Source organism: Takifugu flavidus, chromosome 4, assembly GCF_003711565.1.
Source record: "Takifugu flavidus isolate HTHZ2018 chromosome 4, ASM371156v2, whole genome shotgun sequence".
NCBI classification, from domain to species: domain Eukaryota; kingdom Metazoa; phylum Chordata; class Actinopteri; order Tetraodontiformes; family Tetraodontidae; genus Takifugu; species Takifugu flavidus.
The window spans coordinates 5,133,231-5,153,103 of NC_079523.1; the positions used below are offsets into that span (position 1 = coordinate 5,133,231).

Here is a 19,873-nt window from a genome sequence, read left to right on the forward strand (position 1 = left end):
AATGCTGCAAGCTATGACCTCAGTTCCTGTGCTGAGCACAACTGTGACATCAGGCAAAAACAGACCCTGTGTGCAGCTGTGGGATCTGGAAGCGAGGGACTCTTCTTCCTGCTAGGGAACAAGACCGCCCTTTCTGTAGCTCACGCAAGTGACACTACAGTGCAAATTTTGGCACCCAAGTCTAATATAAAATCACCTTTACAGACATTTAAATATGCGAGAGGCTGATCTCTGTGGAAAACATTTCTGCTGTGATGGAAACCTTTTCTGAATCCCTATATAGACTTGGATCTGGAAGCATCCAACTGAGATCCATTTTCATTTGATTAACTGGGGGATGCTGCTATCTGAAATGATTAATGTAAGTCGTTTTAGGTTGGTCGTTTCTCCTGAGTGTAAAGGTCATGCCATTTCTTTGGTCTGTCATAACATAACATAATGTTTAACAAGTAACAGAAACGACGCCTCCAGCGCACAAACTGCCAAAGAAACAAGCAATTTCATCGGCAGAAAAAACATACATCACTAAAGCTAATGTGCAGCAACTGCACAAACTTTACTGCAAAACTCCCGATGATCAAGTTACATTAGCGTTACAAATGCCTGACAGGACTTGGACATATCTGCATTAAGCATTACGGTGAATATTTTATGTGAATTGAAAAAAAAAACGTAACGAATACATACCGCAATTTGCGCACGTACCTTGTCAACATCACGGAGATGTCCGGAATAAACACGGGCAGACTTTTAATAATAAATCAACTCTAGGATCGATGGCTTTTCCAAAGTTTGAGACCGCAGTTTAATTTAAGTCGGGACGTCGAAAGATTGAATCGCGTATATGATTGGCTGTTGAAAGATTGAATCGCGAGATGATTGGCTGTTGGAAAGATTGAAAAGCGCATATGATTGGCTGTTGAAAGATTGAATGGCGCATAGACTGGCTGTGAAAGATTGGATCGGCGACGCGACTGGCTGTCGAAGATTGGATCGGCGACGCGCTGGCTGTCGAAAGATTGAATGGCGCATATGACGGCTGGCTTCATACGCTTTTCGCTCGCCGGTATCGCCACTGGCCCACATGACTCACTAACTGAGCTAAATAAAGGAAATGGGCGGTGACACACCATCCCTGGCAATATGGGCGGAGCTACCCACAATGTCCCTGGCAATGTGGGCGGAACTACCCACAATGTGTTAGTGTTCTGCAGACCACGTGTCAAATGAAAGCAGCAGCTGCACAGAGCAGGTATTAAACAGCTAGCAGGAATATCTCTCCGTGTGTATTAAGTGAAATTCTGGAAACAAAAACTGCATTTTCAAGATGAATAGCTACCAGAGCAGGTTAGCTCGGCACATGGGTCAAACAGAGATCCCCAAACGAAGCTTTTTCTTCTTCACTGATTTTAAGCCGGTGAGCCGCCGGACATCGTCCTCGTCTGACTCGTCCATTTCGTCATCTGCTGAGAAAAGTATCTAAAGAACATAAGGGGGGGAAAAAAGGGAAAATGCAAATGTACAAGTCAGAAGAAGGTTCAAATGCACAATATAAACCATGAACATGGGATGGTATTCTTTTTCTACAACTGAGATATTTTTTCTTAAGTCTAAAAATAACATAAGAAAACTATATGTACAATGTAAATCTAGTTAATGAATATTTCTGGATCTGCAAAACTTCCGAGCCAGCCAGGAGTCGAACCTAGAATCTTCTGATCCGTAGTCAGACGCGTTATCCATTGCGCCACTGGCCTTTGTAAGTGACGTAATTCACACTCACTTACCTCTGATTCCGAGTCATCGTGAGACAAAGCTCGTCTATATCGGACCTTGCTGTTCCCCCGAGAATCCTCCTCTCTCTCTTCGAGCTTTGCTTTGTTTGTGCTTCTTCATTAGGAAATTATCCACTACCCAAAACATAAGGGCCTAATGCAAAAAAAAAAAAAAAAAGAATGAAAAAAAATTCACCATGGGGGAAATAACTCCTAACCTGGCCAAATGTATTTTAATTACTATTACAAAAAATGGCCACATGATGACAAAATATGAGTGACATGAATGGGCTTAGATTATGCTGTGTGTGTGATGTAAACACAATGTGTTGAATGAATTAAATCATGAGAGCAGACTTACGTTAACGAAGAATGGAACGATGAGCATGACGATGGCCAGCTCCAGGTCTGGATTCTGTATGGGGTTGAGGAGGGCCAGCTGCGACAGACATACACAGACTTTAGGTGGACCACACTTCGCACAGACGCGTGCATGATAAGAGGTATTCCAGGTCCAAATTTATGACGTTAATGAACAAACTGCAATCTAGTGAAATTAGTTTAGTTTATGACTTTTTTATTTTGTTCTGACCTTTTTCCACTCGGGAATAAGTAGAACCAGCATGATGACGACCTTCTCAAACATCATAATGAAGATGTATAAGACACACTGGCCCAGCCATGCTGTGCACTTGACTGGTTCTCCTACAAATATACAAATGACAGCATGAGAATTGCTTTAAGTATTCAGACATTTAGCGTAGAATGTGTTTAGATTTTACAGTTTAAGAGGGAATGCAGCTCTAAAGCACTACAGCCCTACACTGGGCACTACAGATCGCCAAATAATTCTCACCGTACTCTCCAAAACGTAGAGAGTCCCACTGTCTCCACTCCACAACAGCACTGACGGCTCTCACCCCAGCGTAAATGAACAACATACCCAGAGAGGCATCCAATAAGAAGTTAATGAGGTATCTGGGAGGGACAGAGATGTGAACGGAATTTAGAAATGAAGCCACAGATCTTGAGCATGGAGCTCTAAGAGGGTCAACTTACAGTGAGCAGGGATCCTCCTCTGTTAAGTCGGACAGGTACACATTAGCAAAGTGGATAAACAGCATCCCAATAGCCTGTTTAGAGGTGTCTAAAAACCTGCAGAGAGAGTGCAGGTGTTAAAACTCAATTACTCCTTTGATGTAATTTCAAAGAAAGTGGATCTGAGCTCCTTACCAGATCCTCCAGGGTCTTCTCTCATGTTTTGGCTCTCTGAAACGCTTCACTGTGAAGGAAATGAGCATAGAAAAAGAGGACAGCAGTATTCCATCACTACAAGTGACTCCAAGAACAGCAGAAAATAAAGTGCCTCCAGCTTTCAAAACTTTGGGGGAGAATCTGACGGTGCAACACATTTTAAAGCAGAACTAACTTCTTGTTTGGAAAAGATTTAGCATCACACTGGCTCAAAGTACAAAAGATAATTAACTTACGCTTGAAAAAACTTTAAGTTCAACAAGAACCACCGATTCCAAAGAGAGACATTGTGCTCAACCATGTAACAAATCTGGCAGGAAATATTTATGTTTCCAAAACAGTCAATGACTTTCTTGTGTTCTCATTAGGTGAAGTAATGCTGCAAGCTATGACCTCAGTTCCTGTGCTGAGCACAACTGTGACATCAGGCAAAAACAGACCCTGTGTGCAGCTGTGGGATCTGGAAGCGAGGGACTCTTCTTCCTGCTTGGGAACAAGACCGCCCTTTCTGTAGCTCACGCAAGTGACACTACAGTGCAAATTTTGGCACCCAAGTCTAATATAAAATCACCTTTACAGACATTTAAATATGCGAGAGGCTGATCTCTGTGGAAACATTTCTGCTGTGATGGAAACCTTTTCTGAATCCCTATATAGACTTGGATCTGGAAGCATCCAACTGAGATCCATTTTCATTTGATTAACTGGGGGATGCTGTTATGTGATGTTTCCATCAAAGTCAAATATCACACGCGCATGCTCCGTCTCAGCTCATACTCACACATCAGAGTGCTGAAAGCCACAACGGCGAGGAGTCCCTGCAGAAAGATCCCAAAAGAGTCCATGAAGGCGCCATTCTCGCAACCTCGGGTATTACCCGGCGTCGGGGTGGAGGGTGCAGACGTGTTGGGAAAGGAGACAACGGGCAGCTCTGCTCCACCGGGTCCTGCTACGTCCTTGAGTTGGGAGGGCATGTCGGCACCGCTCCCAGCACCCATAGGACAGAAAAACTGGACAAAAAACGAAGTCGAAGCAGTGGCTCCTCAAATGTACTGTGTACCCCAGTTCCTTCCTGCAGCTGGTCAGCTAATCGATATATTAAACTGAACAGTCTTCAGTAAAAGATGGTGGCATTTTCTTCGATCAAGGCATAGACTCATTATCCTCCAAACATTATTACAACTGCAGCAGTCAATGTCACTGGATAAAGCAGTCCCAACGCAATACCGGGGCCGTAACGTTTTACATATTTACACATCGAACTTCGACATTAGAACAGTCTGATGCACATCAGGACAACTCTAATGTCTCGACCTGCAAGCTACGCGCTACTAGCGACGTGCACAGTGGTCAAACATGCCTTTCAGTACATCAAACGAATAAACATTACCCTGCTACTTGCGCAAACGTACCTTAAAATGCAAGACAAGTAGTAAAGTGACAAAGTTGCTTACAGTCGAGACTGTACCGTAAAAATTAAACAAGAGGGTGTGTTGGCTGACGTGCTATCCTTAGCTAGCTAGCCTTCATCTTAACCATTTACATCAAATAAGCTAAAGCCCGAGACAGTGAAATCACATTTTCTCCTTACTGGCATCGAGATCTGCATATAAACCATCTTAATGTTGATTTTCACACATTTTTTAAAAAGTAGTTCAACTGTGCACGACAAAACCCGACACTTTGCAGGTCATTGCTCGTATTTGTCCAGCTGCTTCCGTGCCCAGCAGTTCCCATTCTTGTTGACAGACGTTCTGTCATGTGACCTGCGTAACCGCACATTGCAACCTGGGAAATGTATGCTACAGGCAGGGAGTCGTATAAAATCCATTACAATGTTTTAATCACAATTCTCTCATTAAAATGAGATACAAACATGAAAAAGCTGTTCCATTGAAATGTGAATAAAAATCGAGTGACTTAAAAGAAATACCACAGGATTTATACTCACAAATGAAAACCACAATACAGCAAGTTACATGTAATCAATAAAAAGAATATGAAGGATTGAGAAAATAAGCTTTAATACTGCCAAAGCAACGTTAGTTGTTAAAATAAGCAGTACCTATTCAGTGACATGGATTGGCTCAAATAATCAAATGTCACTTGAGTATTTGCCTATTATGTGCAAATATACAACAAATTTAGGGCATTTATGAAGAAAGTTATTTGCTTGAGATTATTTTTCCACCCTGTTGCACTATAAGATATTATATACACTATTACCAAACATGCTCTATATTCACATTTTGCATACCACTATACACCTTTCATTGTGCTTACAGAATCTTCTGATAGAAACTGCACAAATCTTTAATTGATGAACAGCTGATTAAATTTCCACCTTGAGTTGCTGAGTACATTATTACGGTGTCACTACAATAGGTTAGGCATCTAACGAGTAGATCAAATGCACTGTAATGCATGTACTAAAATTATGGATTACAAAAGTATCAGTTTTGCTCCCCTCCCTATTTTTAATTTTATTACTGTCCCTGAAGTAAGGTCATATTTAAGCAGCATGTATAATTTAACATCATTTATTTCAAGAAACTGACGAACAAAATTTATTTCCACCCCCTCAATATTAGGTTGGTAAACATTCTTTAGAAAATTATAAATTTTAAGCAGGACTACTTCAGCATGAAAAATTAGTCATATTGCTTATTGGAGGTTATGATGTGGATTAAAATTAGGGAACCTTTTTCCAAAATATTTTAATTCTGACCTCAACTTTAGGATTCTGAGATTCACCCTGCTGCAAATTATGCATCTTTTCAAGGTTGCTCATCTGCATTAAAAAAAAAGATTTCCATGACCTTGTTTCAGCCTGAAAATAAAACCCCAATCATTACATGAGGACTTTACATTTTGTGTACTTAGGGAAGGTGCCAAAGGATCTTTCTGAAAAGTCTTTTGGTAAGCTTAGCTCAGACATATTGTAGCACGGGCCCACTCATCACCACCAATGCTGAACATTTTTATAGTAAAATGAGACTTGTGTGTGATCACCAGGTAAGATTATTGCAGATTTAAAAAAAAAAAACAAACTCAAAATGAGTCACTGGTGCTTCTTGCGTGGGCAGGCAATCTAAATTCATGAATGCACACAATTACTACATGGAGTTGCAGCACTCTCATTCAATCACACGCATTGAAAGGAGAAGAATCCAAGGCACTCTAAAAACACAAATAAGGCCTTTTTTAGAGCGAAGATAAACCTCAGCCTGCTTTAATTTGAAAGCACATCCTGGACAATAGCTTTTTTGGACAAAACATGCCGGCATAAATGGCATTTGCGCGCACAGTATAATTGGTATTAAGGTGCCTTGAATTCTTCTTTTAGTCTTCCGAAGTGCTTCCCTTAAATGCACCTGAATGGTTTTGGACCCTGTGTATCCTCCTACCCCAAGCTTATGAAATATCCGTGTTCCATTTGACATATGCAGGATTCTATAGAATATCCAGTGTAAGAAAAGCCAAGTGGGCAATTACAGCGTCTTTCACAGGATTTATAACAGATTCGATGTTTTCACGTCCATGTTCATTTCCAGTTATGTGGCAAACTGCTGGTAGAATGCCAGCTTGACCCTCTCAATGTGGTGGCACAGCTTGATGGCTGGTCCCAGCTTCAGATTCATGCACTCTTGTACCGTTGGGAGGTTCAGCAGCAGCAGTGCTTGTCCATCGATCTCCTGAACAAAACAAAAACAAAGCTTGTGAGATGCGACATCAGAGAGCATCAATATGACGCAGCTCCTGGTGAAGCTTTACTGTTGCTTACTTGATCCAGGAAAATCCGTGCAAGAGGTGCACAGTCAGTGGTCCTGATGAAGCGCACCACGTCCGTAACGGTCCACTCCAGCGGGCTGGTGTCCAAACACAACTTCTGAGGAGGCTCAGTCTTTGAGGTCTTTAAACATACATAAGAGGTGAGTCGCACAGAGAACTCTAAACAGGTGGAAAAGCTCACAGCTCTTTATCACTCAAGCAGCTCATTTCCCCAAATATGACATAGACATTATAGTATGTAGTATATATAATAGCTCAATAGTATATAATAGCATATATTGGCAGTAGTACTACAGGGTGATTTAGGATTAATTCCCCTTGGCTCTGATCATCAAGTTCTTAGTATTAATTGTCACACAGAGATGTTAAAAGTCATTGTGACCTTTGTTACCTTTGGTGATGGGGGTCGATTCTCATCATCAGAAAATGAGGGCGAGCGGGGTTTCCGATGTCGACGTGTGGGCCTGGGCGTCGCTGGAGGGGAGGGAGAGGGCGTGGTGGGCTGGGACTTCCCAAACGATTGCTCCGAGTCATCCTGTAGATCATCCTGCAGCTCTGAACCAGAGTCTTCGCTTAAGGAGTCATCTTCATCCAGATCTTCTTCCTCCCCGCTGCCCTGCCAGCCAGAAGTGACGACAAAACAACTTTACATGATTTGCATTTCTTTAGTTTGTTAAAAACTAAATTAAAGTGAAAAACGTTGGTCTTTTTTTTTTCTAAATTCAAGGATTGAGCACCTGTGGAGATCCAACAGGCGTGTTGTCCACTGAGGCCGAGGAGCGCCTCTTCTTGTGCACAAAGAGCTGCTTCCTCCTCTTCCTCCTTCGCCCCCTCCTCTTCACTCCCCCCTCCAGATTGGTGTGGCCCCCTGGTGGACGGCCAACACGCTTGCTCTTCTTTTTCCCATAGTAATACGCTAGTGACAAGGTAAAACACTCATTGTGTAAAGCTGTTTTGTCTGCCAACTCACACCAACATAACATTACGTGGTTAATTAACTGGCACCAGTGGTAAGCAAACGACTGGAGCAATCAGTGATCCACTTACTGTATTTGGTCTTTGTAAGAACGGAACAGTTCTCAGAGCAGCGGTCCAGAACCATGCGCGGTCCAAAGAGGTTTGGGCAGCACTCTAGCTTGATGCAGGTTTTTCTGCAGAAATCGGCTACACGGTCTGCAGTGCGGACTATTTCCACTGTGGCTCGGTAACTCTTTCCCTTGTACCTGACATTTAAAAGTCAATAAGAAACAAGTAATACATCTTTTAAATTTTGTTGTTTAAAGTTTAAAAAAAAACAAAGGGTATATTTTTAAAAAATAAATAATTGCTTCCATGGTTAAAGGCCTGGGTGTTGAGTTCTGGCAAGCAGATATTTATTTGCACTTATTCAGCCCAGCACAGATTTAATCCATTTCTTAAAATAGACCGGCGCTCAACACTTCTATTCGTGCTGGTTTTTAAGAGAGCTGAAGCAGAATTCTGAGCTGAGGATTTAAGGGTGCTTCTTGCACTCACTTGGCTTTGAGTGTCTCTCCGTGGCCTTGCCAGCGGCTCTCCTGATCCAGCTGCAGCTCTCTTAGCACTCGGCTGGGCTTGTAAGCCGAGTTTATCAGCAGAGTCAGGACCTGCAAACAAGACAAGCGGGGAATCATAAATTTCACATGGTTTTACAAAAAACAAACTGAATGCCATCAAAATCTGTCTTTCTTGATATATAAACATGTTAAAACTGAAAAAAAGTTTGAGTTTAGGTGACCTTTCTTCAGTTTCTTTCCAGAATATTCGCGGAGTCTAAATTCTCTCTCACACATACACACACAAACTCAAAACAATGGTGTGCATCCTTAAACCACTCAGCACTTGAAGTGCATTTGGATGCTTCGAAATCTGTGATTGTGGATCTTCGGGACCACTGCTGTTAGATACGTGTTTGATGGCTTTCCCGTCTATTCCACCATGTTGTTTTTTAAAATCTTTTTATTTATTTTATTTATAGTTCACAACTTAACATAAATCCAACAAAAAAGAAAGCAGAATTAGACAAAGAGGTCTTTTTGGAGAAGCTACGATCTAAGGAAGGCGAAAGTATGCAACTGATATCACCACCAAGGATAAGATGATGCGATATCATATTTGGTAATCGAGAGAAGCCAAAGAATGCTGGATTGTCCCAATTTAGTCCAAAAATATTGGCCAGGATAACCGGAAGTGAGAAAGCTGCCCTGTAACGATAATGAGGCAACCTGCAGACTCAGAATCAACATTCATCTTTGTAAATGGTATGCTTTTATCAATTAGGATGGCTGATCCATGAGCGGAAATTGAAGTGATAAACTTGTCCCGACCATCCTCTCTTTATTAAACACGTCTGTTGCATGCAGGTGGGTCTCTTGAAGAAATGCAAGATCACCATGATTTTGCAATTAGTGTGTGTGCCTTCACAGGTAGAGGCCTCCTTCTACTCACCTCTTTCAGCACTAGAACACAGTTTCCAGGGCCAATGAACTGAGGCAGTTCTGCAATGCGTCCCTTGTTCAGGTAAGGCCCCGAGAAGCAGCGGTGGTTGAAGTAGATTTTAGGGCAGCAGTATTTGCCGTTACCTGGTCCTGCGCAGCCACATGCAAACATCAGTCAGCAGATAGGACGTATCGCACCTGGGATCCTTTCAGACCTGAAACAGGCCACTCACCTGTCTCTGACTGGCTGGCCATCTGCTGCTTGACCGCATCAGGTGACGATGATTTGGGTGGAGCTCGGCTGCCGAGTGACAAAAATTGGGTGTTAAAGAGTTCTTTTTTTTTTTTTGCTTCTGAAGTTTAGTCCAATCAGAGGCCGCACCCATCCTCTCATACTCACTGTTTCTCGGGCTGCACCACAGCAATCTTCCTCTCCTTTTCAACTGAAAAACAAAGACATTTGTGTGTCAGTGGCCATCATCCAGAGATCATTAGGGTCCACTTTGATTGGACAACTTGGGCGGTGTACCAGAGGGTTTGATGGGGTAGATGAGTGGGTAGCCATTGGTCTCACACCAGCTGACTGGAAAAATGTCGAGGGAGTCCACATGAACTATCAACTCCGGCATTGGCTGTTTCAGGCCTTTAAAAACACATTTTGCAGAATATCAATGCTATACATTTGATGCTACTTTAGATACAGTGTGATATTAAATTCTATTTAGCAAAAACGAAGAAATGAAAAGGTTTTTCTCTGTGTCTGTGAGACGCTATAATCTCCAGAGGAATCATGCCAAGTTTAAACTAATGAACAGGTAGAAGGAATTCCAGATGAGATCCAGGCAGGTTAATGCTTCACATTTTAATGTTTATGAGCTCTGGCGGATTTCACAGACTTTGAGAGTAATGTCTCACCTTCCAGGCTGAGCCAAACATATTGCCCTTTGACGCTGGTGACAGTTGCCACATGGATATTCTCAGGTGACAGTGGATTGACAGCCTCCAGTTTCATGGCCTGTTTGAAGCTGTGGTCATACTGGTCCTGGCAGGAGAACAGAGAACACTGAGTAAAGGTCTGTTTCTGTAGAGATACATTACTAGTATATGTGTGAGGATACAGAGAAAAAATATTTTTCAAGGCTCAAAGATGTAGAAAATATGATTCTCTATTTAGTCTAAACTTGTCATATTGAAAATTGAAACTAATTTTCTTGCATTTCCTCTTTTGTAGCCCTTCTTCCATTGTGTGGAATAAATACTGTAACACCATACAGGGCGAACTCCAGCCAGCAGCCCTGCTTTTAAAAGCGGATGAAGCGTGTTTTGTTACACCCCAGACAGCCACTGCTAATTACCTGATTAAGGGGTACCATTGTAATGATCTTCCTGCTGCTGGAGGCATATTTTATGCATTAAACTAGCAAAATTAGCATGTTGCACCCAACAACAGCTCAGGTCATGAGACAAAGGGGGAACTGACTCTTGCTGTCTGAAGGAATCCTAAAAAAGTTACAGGACGACAGCAGCCATTGACATGAGAGTGGCAGTGAGAAGCAGAGCTGACTTACAGTCGGGAAGCAATTTTGAGGAGCTGCCTCAGCTTCACATTGTTTCAAGTAGTCTGCCCAGTCAAAGTCTGGACCCTGGTATCCTTTAAATGATTTTTGAAAAAGAACATAAGGGACAGGCAGGAAAAACTGATGAAACCACTCACAGTTTCTATACTTGGATTTATTTGTTTCTAAAGAACATAGCAGACCTGGTGGGGGGCTGAGGGGGACCCCATTTTTGAGGCTCCACTGTGCAGGGAAGATTCCTGGACTGTCTCTGTGACACAGGAAGGATCTCTTGGTAGCCTCTGAGTCCTCAATGCCGCAAAGGTCATCCATCGTCACGAGGAAAAAATGTTCATTGTGCACCTAGGGTGAAGAGGAGAGTTGGGTGCACATTCTAGACTCGTGTTCTTGTAGGTGTGAATAAATAGAACTTGCAATATCAATTCAGCCAGGACCAAGTGTGACTGTACAGACATAAGAACATAAAAGCATGGCAATAACACGAGGAAGCTGAACAGGAACACAGAAGCTCAGGGGAGTCCTTTTGATAGGAAACGTGTTACCTTGGTGACAGTTGCAGGTCTGATGGAAATAGGAGCAGCAGGATCAACAGCCTCCAGTTTCATTCCTTCCTTAAAACAATGAGCAGCGACAGACTGGGGATCCTGGGGGAAACGCATCAGCCACAAAGAGAAAACGTTCAGCACCAAAAGAAAATCCCTCAAACGACGCTCATTGCGTCACAATTTAATCTCAACCGAGAGATGTGCAATTTAAAGCCACTCCAGCGGCACCTTGTTGTACTCTGCAGTCAGAGCTTCGTCTTGCGGAAGGTCACAGATCCTCTGTCTCACCTCCTCCCACTCTTCCTCCGTCCTCAGGGCCGACAGGTCTGAAGCAACAAACGTGCAATGATCCAAACCCAATTCATAATAAATGGCAGAAACCCATATAACCCAATTTTTATGTACGAGTTATTACATTTAAAGGGACGATGTCAGTCGGTGCTGCTCAATACTTATTGTGTTCTTCGACAGAATTATTGCAACAAAAGCAATAATAACGATTGGCTGTGTTACTTCAGCTGTGTCTCAGATGAAGCCTTTGCTGCATTATACATCTTGCATATTAATAAACGTTATTCACTTGAAGGGAATTATTCATCTGCGGCACTGAAAACAGCAATCTAACTCATTCTGCATTAAAATCAATTTCAGGGTCTGGTGGGATGTCTTGTGTCGTGAATATTTCATTTCTATGGTTTCCAATGCCCTTTCCCCCACCAAACAGAACATGTTAATGTGTCTTTTAAAGTGATTTAATGCAGTGTAATGTGAGACACGTAAACATTCCCCAACTTTTCCTCAAACCGCAATTTAGACAGTGTTTTCTCTTCCTTCTTTTGTTTCTAAATATAAAAAGCTGGCCCGTGTCAAAGTCACTGACCTGACGGGGGCCTGAGGGTGTAGCCATGCTCTTTGGCCCAGCCTGGTGGGTGAAGGCGTGGGTGGAGGTAAAAGAGCCAGAGGGTTGCGGGTGTGTCTGGGAGGCCCTCCGTGCCAACCAGACGCAGCTTCAGCCTTCCTCCGACGTTCTCCTCCACCTCGGCGGCCCAGGCCGCCCCCAGGTCAACATTGTCCTGGAGCTCCACGTAACAACCTGCACACAGTAGCTCCACTGGGTCTCTTCCACGCTGGGGCTGTGGGGGATGGTAAGGGGAGGGGTGGTTAAAGCTGATAGCGCACGTTCTTACACAAACACAAATGAATACACACCTAGACAGAGAGCGGAATTTGAACCGAGAGTAGGTGCAACATTTCTGCTGAATTAAAGTGCAGGCAATGCCAAAGATCAGTTGACAAGTATTCCGGTCTGTAACAACCCAGCCTTGGTGTCCTTAAACAAAGTTCAGCCTGTTGCTGTACATTCCATGAAACACTGACAACAGATATGATATCTTAAAATGTTTGAAGGTAATGATGTGAACTTAATTTCAACAGCACAGGGTCGTTTCATTTCAACCTGAGCTACCAGCGCTGCTCATACCTGAAGTTAAAGTAAGGCTGCGCTGAAATAGCCGCCGTTACCAGGGGCTGTGCGCGCGGTTGTCTGTTGACACATGCAAGTTCCCGATTTACATCCGAGTGAACAATGGAACTGTTAAGGTGCTGCTCACACGTCTGCGCTGATAGTTGGAGGAGACTACTGTTTGACTGTTAATTAACACCACAGCGCTCTCGAGATGCGTCCAGCTGCTGGGCAATATGTGAAGAGACGGACAGTTTACATACGAATATTGACTCATTAACTCTCCGCGTTCACGTTCAATGAGCGTGCTAAAAATATTCTCGGAAAAATAAAGCCTGACAGGTTCCTGAAGCAACCGAAACGTTTTCCTGCAGACTGCAGCTCCTCTCGGCCTCACGTGCTGCCAGTTGAACCAGTTGGTGTAAAATACAAGCGAGGTAATGAATCATCAGGATGACATCCAACTGTCTTAACCCACACACTCCCAGTTGGGTTTGACACATCTAAACACGATGCAAAGACAACCTGCTGGCATCAAACTAAGGCGTAAATGTTTGACTTGAAGGCCAGACCAGAGACTCTTTAATTATATACAGCAATAAACAGATAAAAAAAGATTAAAATGTGATGTTCTGTGTCAACATTAGCTACTGATTGTTTTCATTTCTGATCATTTGCAGGTAGAATCTTTCTACTTGCTGTAATATAACTGAATTAACTAGTTTAATAGAACTGAAGTCTGGTCAACTAAACAAGCTTTGGTCACTTTATTGTACACATTTGTAGCAAATATATAAGCTGAATCAGCGCTGGCACAAGCAGCCAGGGGCCACACCCAAGATGTGAGGAGAATCTATCAAAGGCAGCTGCTCTGTTCTCATTCCTTACCAATTCCAGCAGGTTGGCAGGCACGCTGCACTCCTCGGCCAAGGCCCTTTCCAGCAGAGCCTCCCAGTCCTGGTGTTTCTCACGCACACCTGAGGTGAATCAAAATGGGTTTTCCTTTAGTACAAGTAATAACCGCGGCACCTTGGCCCGGTCTTTCACACTGAATTATTGTCATCTGCTGGAAATAAAAAATAAAAAACCCTGAAAATGAAATAATAACATTTAGCTTTTCATGTTTTACGAAGCCAAATCCAAGAGGAGCTCACCGCTTTCATTAAATTGCGCAACATTTATCAGAATCAGAATCCCAACTTGCTGTGCCAGAAAACGTTCCGACGCGACGAGAAAATAAACAAAATGATCTTTTGTGGGACACTAGAATTTAAATCTGCTGTTGCTTTGTTAGGTGCACCATAAATAGGCTGTTTGCTCTCTCTGCTGAAAGGCCTGTTTATCCACAAGTTGTTTGTGCCTGAAATTTAATGAGGGGAAAAACAGAATCGCACAGAGAACTAAAAACCTGCACATTTGCATCAGAAATCAAAGTAATTACTGTGCTAACGGCACCATGTAATTAATTTAATTTAATTATTCAATTCCTATTGCATATATGCCCTCTGCAAACAATCAAATGAAAAAAAAACAACCATAAACTCTGACTTATTAGAAGGCAGCCACGCCTCACCCTCTGGCGCTCTCATGGTCTTGCCATGCTGGCGGCTCCAGCCCAGCGGGTGGAGGTCTGCCGTCATGATGTCGCACCAGAAGTCGGCGCGCCGGTCGTCCTGGTAGCCCTCATACCGCAGCAGCAACAGCTGGCCACATGTGGTGATGATGTTAGCCACCCAGTAAGGGCCGTTGGGCTCTGATCGCACGCACACCTCCAGCTTCATACCTGGCGTCAGCCCCGTCTGCAGGCTCTGGTCCACCTAAAACACGTGCAGACATCAGCCAAATACAGGCAACCTGGAAATACACCCATCAAATGCAGTTTTTTTAATCACATAAGTAGCTGCTGTGGTTAAAACTACCTGCTGCTTAGCCCCGCTGCACAATACCGACTAAACCTGCCGAGCACACGCCGCATCACAGCAGTTTCCAACAATGTAACTATAACAACCAGCTGTGCAAAAACCTAATCAGATTCCAAGGTTCTATGCAATGGAAAAGCAGCCCCAGTAACATGTGATGAAGGTCTAGAATACTTGAGGCTTTCGCAGGCTGACTCATTTTGTACCTGTGAGTCAGACTCTCTGATTTAGGCTGAATTCAGTCAACACTTACTTCCAACTTAATAACAACTTAACAGAAATGGCACAGAGTCATTTATTGCGAATGGCAGCCGAGCTTTTGCTGCTGGCACCCACGTGTTTGAACGCGTGATGAGGCACCGACAGGGCTCCGGTCTCCTCCAGGTAGTCATCCCAGCTGAAGTCAGATCCATCCTGAGCAGAGTCTCCATCTGCCACAAACACATTGCTGCTTTTTTAATCGTTTTTCTCCCACATGTCACATTATTCACTTCGCATTAAGCAGACCTACCGATCTCCACCGACTCCTGACTCATGCTGGTGCCCCCTCAAGGCCAAGGAGTTCTGAGGAGAAACACAGGAGGAATAGCTTCTCGCAGGAACCGATGCAGGTTCAAAGTGTCTCCCTCGAAACTGTAACAATTAAATCCGCGCCAAAATGACAAAAATGGCAAGAGCAAATGGAAAACATTTAAAATACATAAGCTGAAAACCTTAAAATGATATCTTCTCATCATATTGGTTATGTTTTATAAATGATTGTGATCATTATGGCTTTAATAACAAATGTGTAAGAGGATTACAAACACTGACAATCACAAGAAATAAAGGAAATTGTTGTAATGCAGATATTATGACCAGCAGAAGACGGTGCATACATCACAAAGTACATTTTTAAATGAGCATTTTCAAGAGAAGCACGTAGACAATCGTGACACGAATGAAGAGGGGAAGGAAAACAACCCATTTGAAGTCAAGCCACAGCTGACTGAGTTCAACGCTCAGCTTCCAGGAGAAATTCAGATCAATTCACATTGGCTTGTAACATTTTTTTCCCCCCCAAACTTTAATTAAATCGCTGCATTCCATCTGCTTCTCTCTGCTCCTTGGCCAACAAAAAATAAATAAATAAACAAATAAACCAAGAACTCGCTCCAGTGCTTCATATTCGTGAAACTCTCACGAATGCAAACTTATTAAACTTCGACGGACGAGCCGTCAACCTCCAACCCAACCATCAGGCGTAAGCTAATGCAGCGGGAGCGAGGGATAAAGGAGCGTGACGTCAGTGGGGAGAGCGGACCAAGGGATGCAGAATGTAGCTGCTCTGTCACAGCAGCTCCTTTCTCCCGGCCTGTCAGTCTCGTCTTTGTCACGTCTGACGTCTCTATTAAAACAGGGGCCGTCACCAAAAACAAACCAACCCCCCCCCCCCGCGCTCTGTACCGCCACCACGACCCCCCGTGCTCCGCCGGGATCAGCGCCACCTTTCACCCACGACCCTGCCCCAGACTCCCTCCGTCTTTTCACCCCCTCCCATTGACGCGTACACACAAACCAGAGGGTCTGATTGTCTCCGGGGCCACACTCCGATTATAGGAGCCAAGGAGAAAAAAGAGCAGTGGAAACAAGTGAAAGTTAGGAAGCTTTGTCCTGGCTCATGATTTCCATCTGATTTGGATCCGTTGGAAAAAGATGGAAATAGACCCCATGATTATTACATTTCAATTAAGGTTATTTAAAGTAAAGGTGAAGATACACATTTATATTTATTAGATTTTAACCTGTTTGCCTTTGGAGGGGTGATAATTGACCAGCAGATCTCAAATTTGAACCCAGACACATCTAAAATTAGGTCGGTGGCTTGGGTACGACTTATTGTTTTGGGCTGGCTGATTTGTTACTTTTTATAAATGGAATATGCTCCCCGCTGGATAAGCTGTAATTTCCTAAAACACTCAACTTTATAGACTAACGGCACTTCTCCTTGTACGAACAGACAGGAAGAAATGCAACTTCCCCTGTTTCACATGTAGAATTATCTGTGCAGTTCCAGAAAAACTCTCACCTCAGGATCAGAGAAGGTCAGCGAGGTCTGTGTTACCCTCCCTTTCACCAGCACCAAAGTAAATATATTCAGTGATTCCATGGCATTGTCATGATGATGATAATAGCAGAACAATATCTAATTTTAGAATCCATCAGGTGCATATATTGTTAACTTTAGCATAATCAACAGTCAACATATGTGCATTTATACACATATAGCACTCTCCTGTTCATATATTCATTATTTTAATTACGTCAAAACTCTACTCCCTGAACACCAAGACATTTCCAGTCAACCTGTTTACATGCAAATGTTGCGGAAATCTCTTTAAAATGGTCCTGTAATCCAGATTTACAATCCATTGAGAAACAAGACCTACATTCTTATGCAGCCCAGTGAAGATGTTCGTCCTATTAATAGGTCGCCTGACAGCAGACGACTTTATTACACCTGAGGCTGCTAACAAAGGAAAACAAAACCCAAAAAAAGATCTATCAGCTCCCAAATTTCCTCACAGTGAGGTGATGCTGAGAGGGAAACCCTGTGTGCACGAACACACACTGAATGTGTGCACCCACTGGGTTGCAGCAATGTTGCTTGATCGCAAAACTGGCAACCTATCCCCAAGTTGCACAATGGGGAAGTTGAGCAGCAGACAGAAAGAGGGGGAAAAAACACACCATTTGATAAGTTAGCGTGGAATAGGACACAAAGTGACAGCATCACCGTGCTCCTCAGATGGCCAAAGCAGGCGAAAAGCGTTTCACCGCCGCCGAGTTTATCCAGCTTTAACTGCGAGCTACCCTCAAACACAAAGGTCGCGCAACCTTCATTATGTAAGAATTCGGCACTGTTGAGAAAAGCAGTTCTTCAGTGACAAACCGATGGAAATTCACACGTAATCCTTTAACTGAAACTAGCCCGAGGTTGTACTGGTTGTGCGGACTGCCCGCCGCATTCAGAAACAGAGATGGGCCATTAACGCAACGGCCGTGCAGGAGAGACGGTCTAACTTTCACTCCGAGGAGAACCTGACAAATGTAGGGTCGCAAATTTAATAAAGCACCCATCTGCTCAGTGGCCGCGCGTCGTCGGTGCGTAAAGACCGCGGGGGACCGGTCGGACACATGGTGAATTTGCCCGTGTCCGAGTCAAGTTACTGAACGTCAGAGCTTGAGCAGCAGGAGCAGGCTGACGAGCAATAAGGGCGCTTACACTCGAACGAAGCCGACACATCTTTTTGAGAGACGGGAAAAAAGGCGAACGCGTCGTCACAGCGCAAAACACCGCAAAGGAATTGTAACAAACAACACAGGGTATGTGAATATTTAGTCACAAATATCGTCCCTTACCGTTAAATAGTTTTTCCAAGTCGGTTTTTAGATGCCGTTCCTCTCCGCCTGCTCCCTCGCAGTAAGGTTAAGCTAACGTCAGCCGCGACCGGAAGTACATCCGCGCCCTTTCACAGTAAAGCGTTTAGAGGAAGCGGGAGACGAAACCGCCCACTAAGCGACGGTTGAACGTTCTACGCAACTGCATACACTTCCGGTGAGACCTCGGTAGCTTCCCGCTAGTTTGACGCAACTCTCGTTCACGACCTCGTTCCAATATGGCACAAATGGCCACTGCGCATGTTCTGCCGCCTATATGCCTCTGAGCCCGGCTACATCACGTTGACTTCCATCTTCACACAATAAAATATCATACAACCACAGCGGAGGCCAAAAATATACAATGCACCGAAATAAAGAACAACAAAAGAAAAGAAAAAAACTGAAAGATTTGCGTTTGCTGTGGTCGTTACAAGGACGCGGGGATTAACCCGAACAGGCGTTAACGGGTTTTATCCCCAGCGGAATTAACACTTAGTTATTGGTTGAGCTGGAATTAATTGAACATATAATCGACCTACTTTTGAAAAAATCGACTGCATTTTTTTGAGGAGGGCACAAAAATAAAATAACACGCCTACCTGGTTACTGTTAGCCTACATTAACAAAAGCCCCCAGTTGCTTAATTTCCTTTGAATACATTAATACTTACAAAAATGCGCGATGAAATGGTGAGTAGACAATTACTTTTCAAAAGCAAACCACAACTAGCAGAAAACACCAGCATGTTTGTCACTGCTGGTGCCGCACTTCTGCTGATCTCAAGTCGTTTTGGGTTTTTTTTTTTTTTTTTTTGAGGGGGGGGGTATTTTTGAGGACAGGCTGAGAGAAACTGCTGGAAATGTGCGTTGGCGCTATGCACAAAGTGCTTCAGGTTCGTTGTTACAGACGTGCTTTCTGCAGAAAACACACGCGTCCATCCATTTGAGAAGACGATTTTCTGCGGTTATTCCACAGTTCCGAACAGGTTTTGTGGCGCATCTCAACCGCCTCACAGTCACCCAGAGAACACCCCTTCCGACGCCGATTTATAACAAAAGGGAAAAAAAAAAACATATCCGCACAGCGTGCGTTGACGTGCACGCAATTTGGGTTACAGAGCAGCGATTGCGTGAACGGTGGAGACACTCAGTGCCGTGAATTAATCGGTCTTTTAATCCCATATTCTCTCGTTTTGTTGACGCATCTGCGATGTTCCGCTTGATATTTTCAACAGTGGACTTTAACCTTACTGGGGTTCTCGAAAGCGAAACAACTGAATATATTTTTACCGGTTCGTCCGTTGAATACTGCTTTTCAACTTGACAATTGTGAAGGATCGCTTGTTTAAACATCTACAAATGTTCGCATCGCGGCGAAACAGCAGAACAACTTGCTCGGGTTTAATGGCCACAGCACGCCGCCCTTTCGTGTCCCCTTATTGATTTATTTTGGCTGTCCTGTCATGTGGAGGACTTCGGGACGAGGACAGGTCGTGAGCACTGCAGGAATGTGTCCTCTGTCCAAGCTGCACGGAGGCTGCATTTACAGCACCTGACCACAGGACGGCAGTAGAGACCGCCTAGAATAGATCTTTTATGCGAAAACCCCTTTGTACAATGGCAGCAAAATATTTTGTGGTAGCCTTAACTCAAATGCTTGTAAATTACTAA

At 43.6% G+C, this 19,873-nt stretch overlaps 2 protein-coding genes and 1 non-coding gene across 4 annotated transcripts; all 3 read right to left on the bottom strand.

The window, feature by feature from the left end:
- Positions 1 to 1,081: 1,081 nt before the first annotated feature.
- Positions 1,082 to 4,776, bottom strand: LOC130524060 (store-operated calcium entry regulator STIMATE-like). Its single transcript, XM_057029772.1, is given in 10 exon segments — positions 1,082 to 1,479; positions 1,788 to 1,881; positions 1,883 to 1,929; positions 2,137 to 2,214; positions 2,368 to 2,480; positions 2,632 to 2,753; positions 2,835 to 2,930; positions 3,009 to 3,057; positions 3,811 to 4,039; positions 4,621 to 4,776. Coding segments are annotated over 10 exon segments (969 nt in total). The 5' UTR covers positions 4,648 to 4,776; the 3' UTR covers positions 1,082 to 1,365.
- On the bottom strand, positions 1,685 to 1,757 carry trnar-acg (transfer RNA arginine (anticodon ACG)). Its single transcript has one exon. It is a non-coding gene; the product is annotated as a tRNA-Arg (tRNA).
- Positions 4,777 to 4,850: 74 nt separating the features above from the next.
- Positions 4,851 to 19,007, bottom strand: sfmbt1 (Scm like with four mbt domains 1). 2 transcript variants are annotated; one of them, XM_057029768.1, is made up of 21 exons: positions 18,874 to 19,007; positions 15,292 to 15,413; positions 15,117 to 15,211; positions 14,435 to 14,678; positions 13,750 to 13,838; positions 12,280 to 12,532; positions 11,628 to 11,725; positions 11,397 to 11,498; positions 11,037 to 11,196; positions 10,846 to 10,928; positions 10,193 to 10,319; positions 9,807 to 9,920; positions 9,678 to 9,720; positions 9,511 to 9,578; positions 9,288 to 9,427; positions 8,337 to 8,446; positions 7,869 to 8,044; positions 7,559 to 7,737; positions 7,213 to 7,437; positions 6,814 to 6,942; positions 4,851 to 6,724 (listed from the first exon to the last, which is right to left on the bottom strand). In XM_057029768.1, the coding sequence occupies exons 2-21, from the start codon at positions 15,314 to 15,316 to the stop codon at positions 6,584 to 6,586; spliced, it is 2,601 nt and encodes an 866-aa protein (XP_056885748.1). In that variant the 5' UTR covers positions 15,317 to 15,413; positions 18,874 to 19,007; the 3' UTR covers positions 4,851 to 6,583. The 2 variants fall into 2 exon arrangements, with proteins under 2 accessions (XP_056885748.1, XP_056885747.1); XM_057029767.1 differs by lacking the exon at positions 18,874 to 19,007 and adding an exon at positions 18,183 to 18,340.
- Positions 19,008 to 19,873: the final 866 nt, after the last annotated feature.

Excerpts from the sequence above, each read along its gene's own strand:
- sfmbt1 (XM_057029768.1), bottom strand. The coding sequence starts at position 15,316 with ATGAGTCAGGAGTCGGTGGAGATCG. Across the intron at positions 10,929-11,036 it reads CCCCCTCAGCCCCCCACCAG|GATACCAGGGTCCAGACTTT; the intron begins GTCTGCTATGTT and ends AATCATTTAAAG. Across the intron at positions 9,921-10,192 it reads TGTTTGGCTCAGCCTGGAAG|GCCTGAAACAGCCAATGCCG; the intron begins GTGAGACATTAC and ends GTGTTTTTAAAG.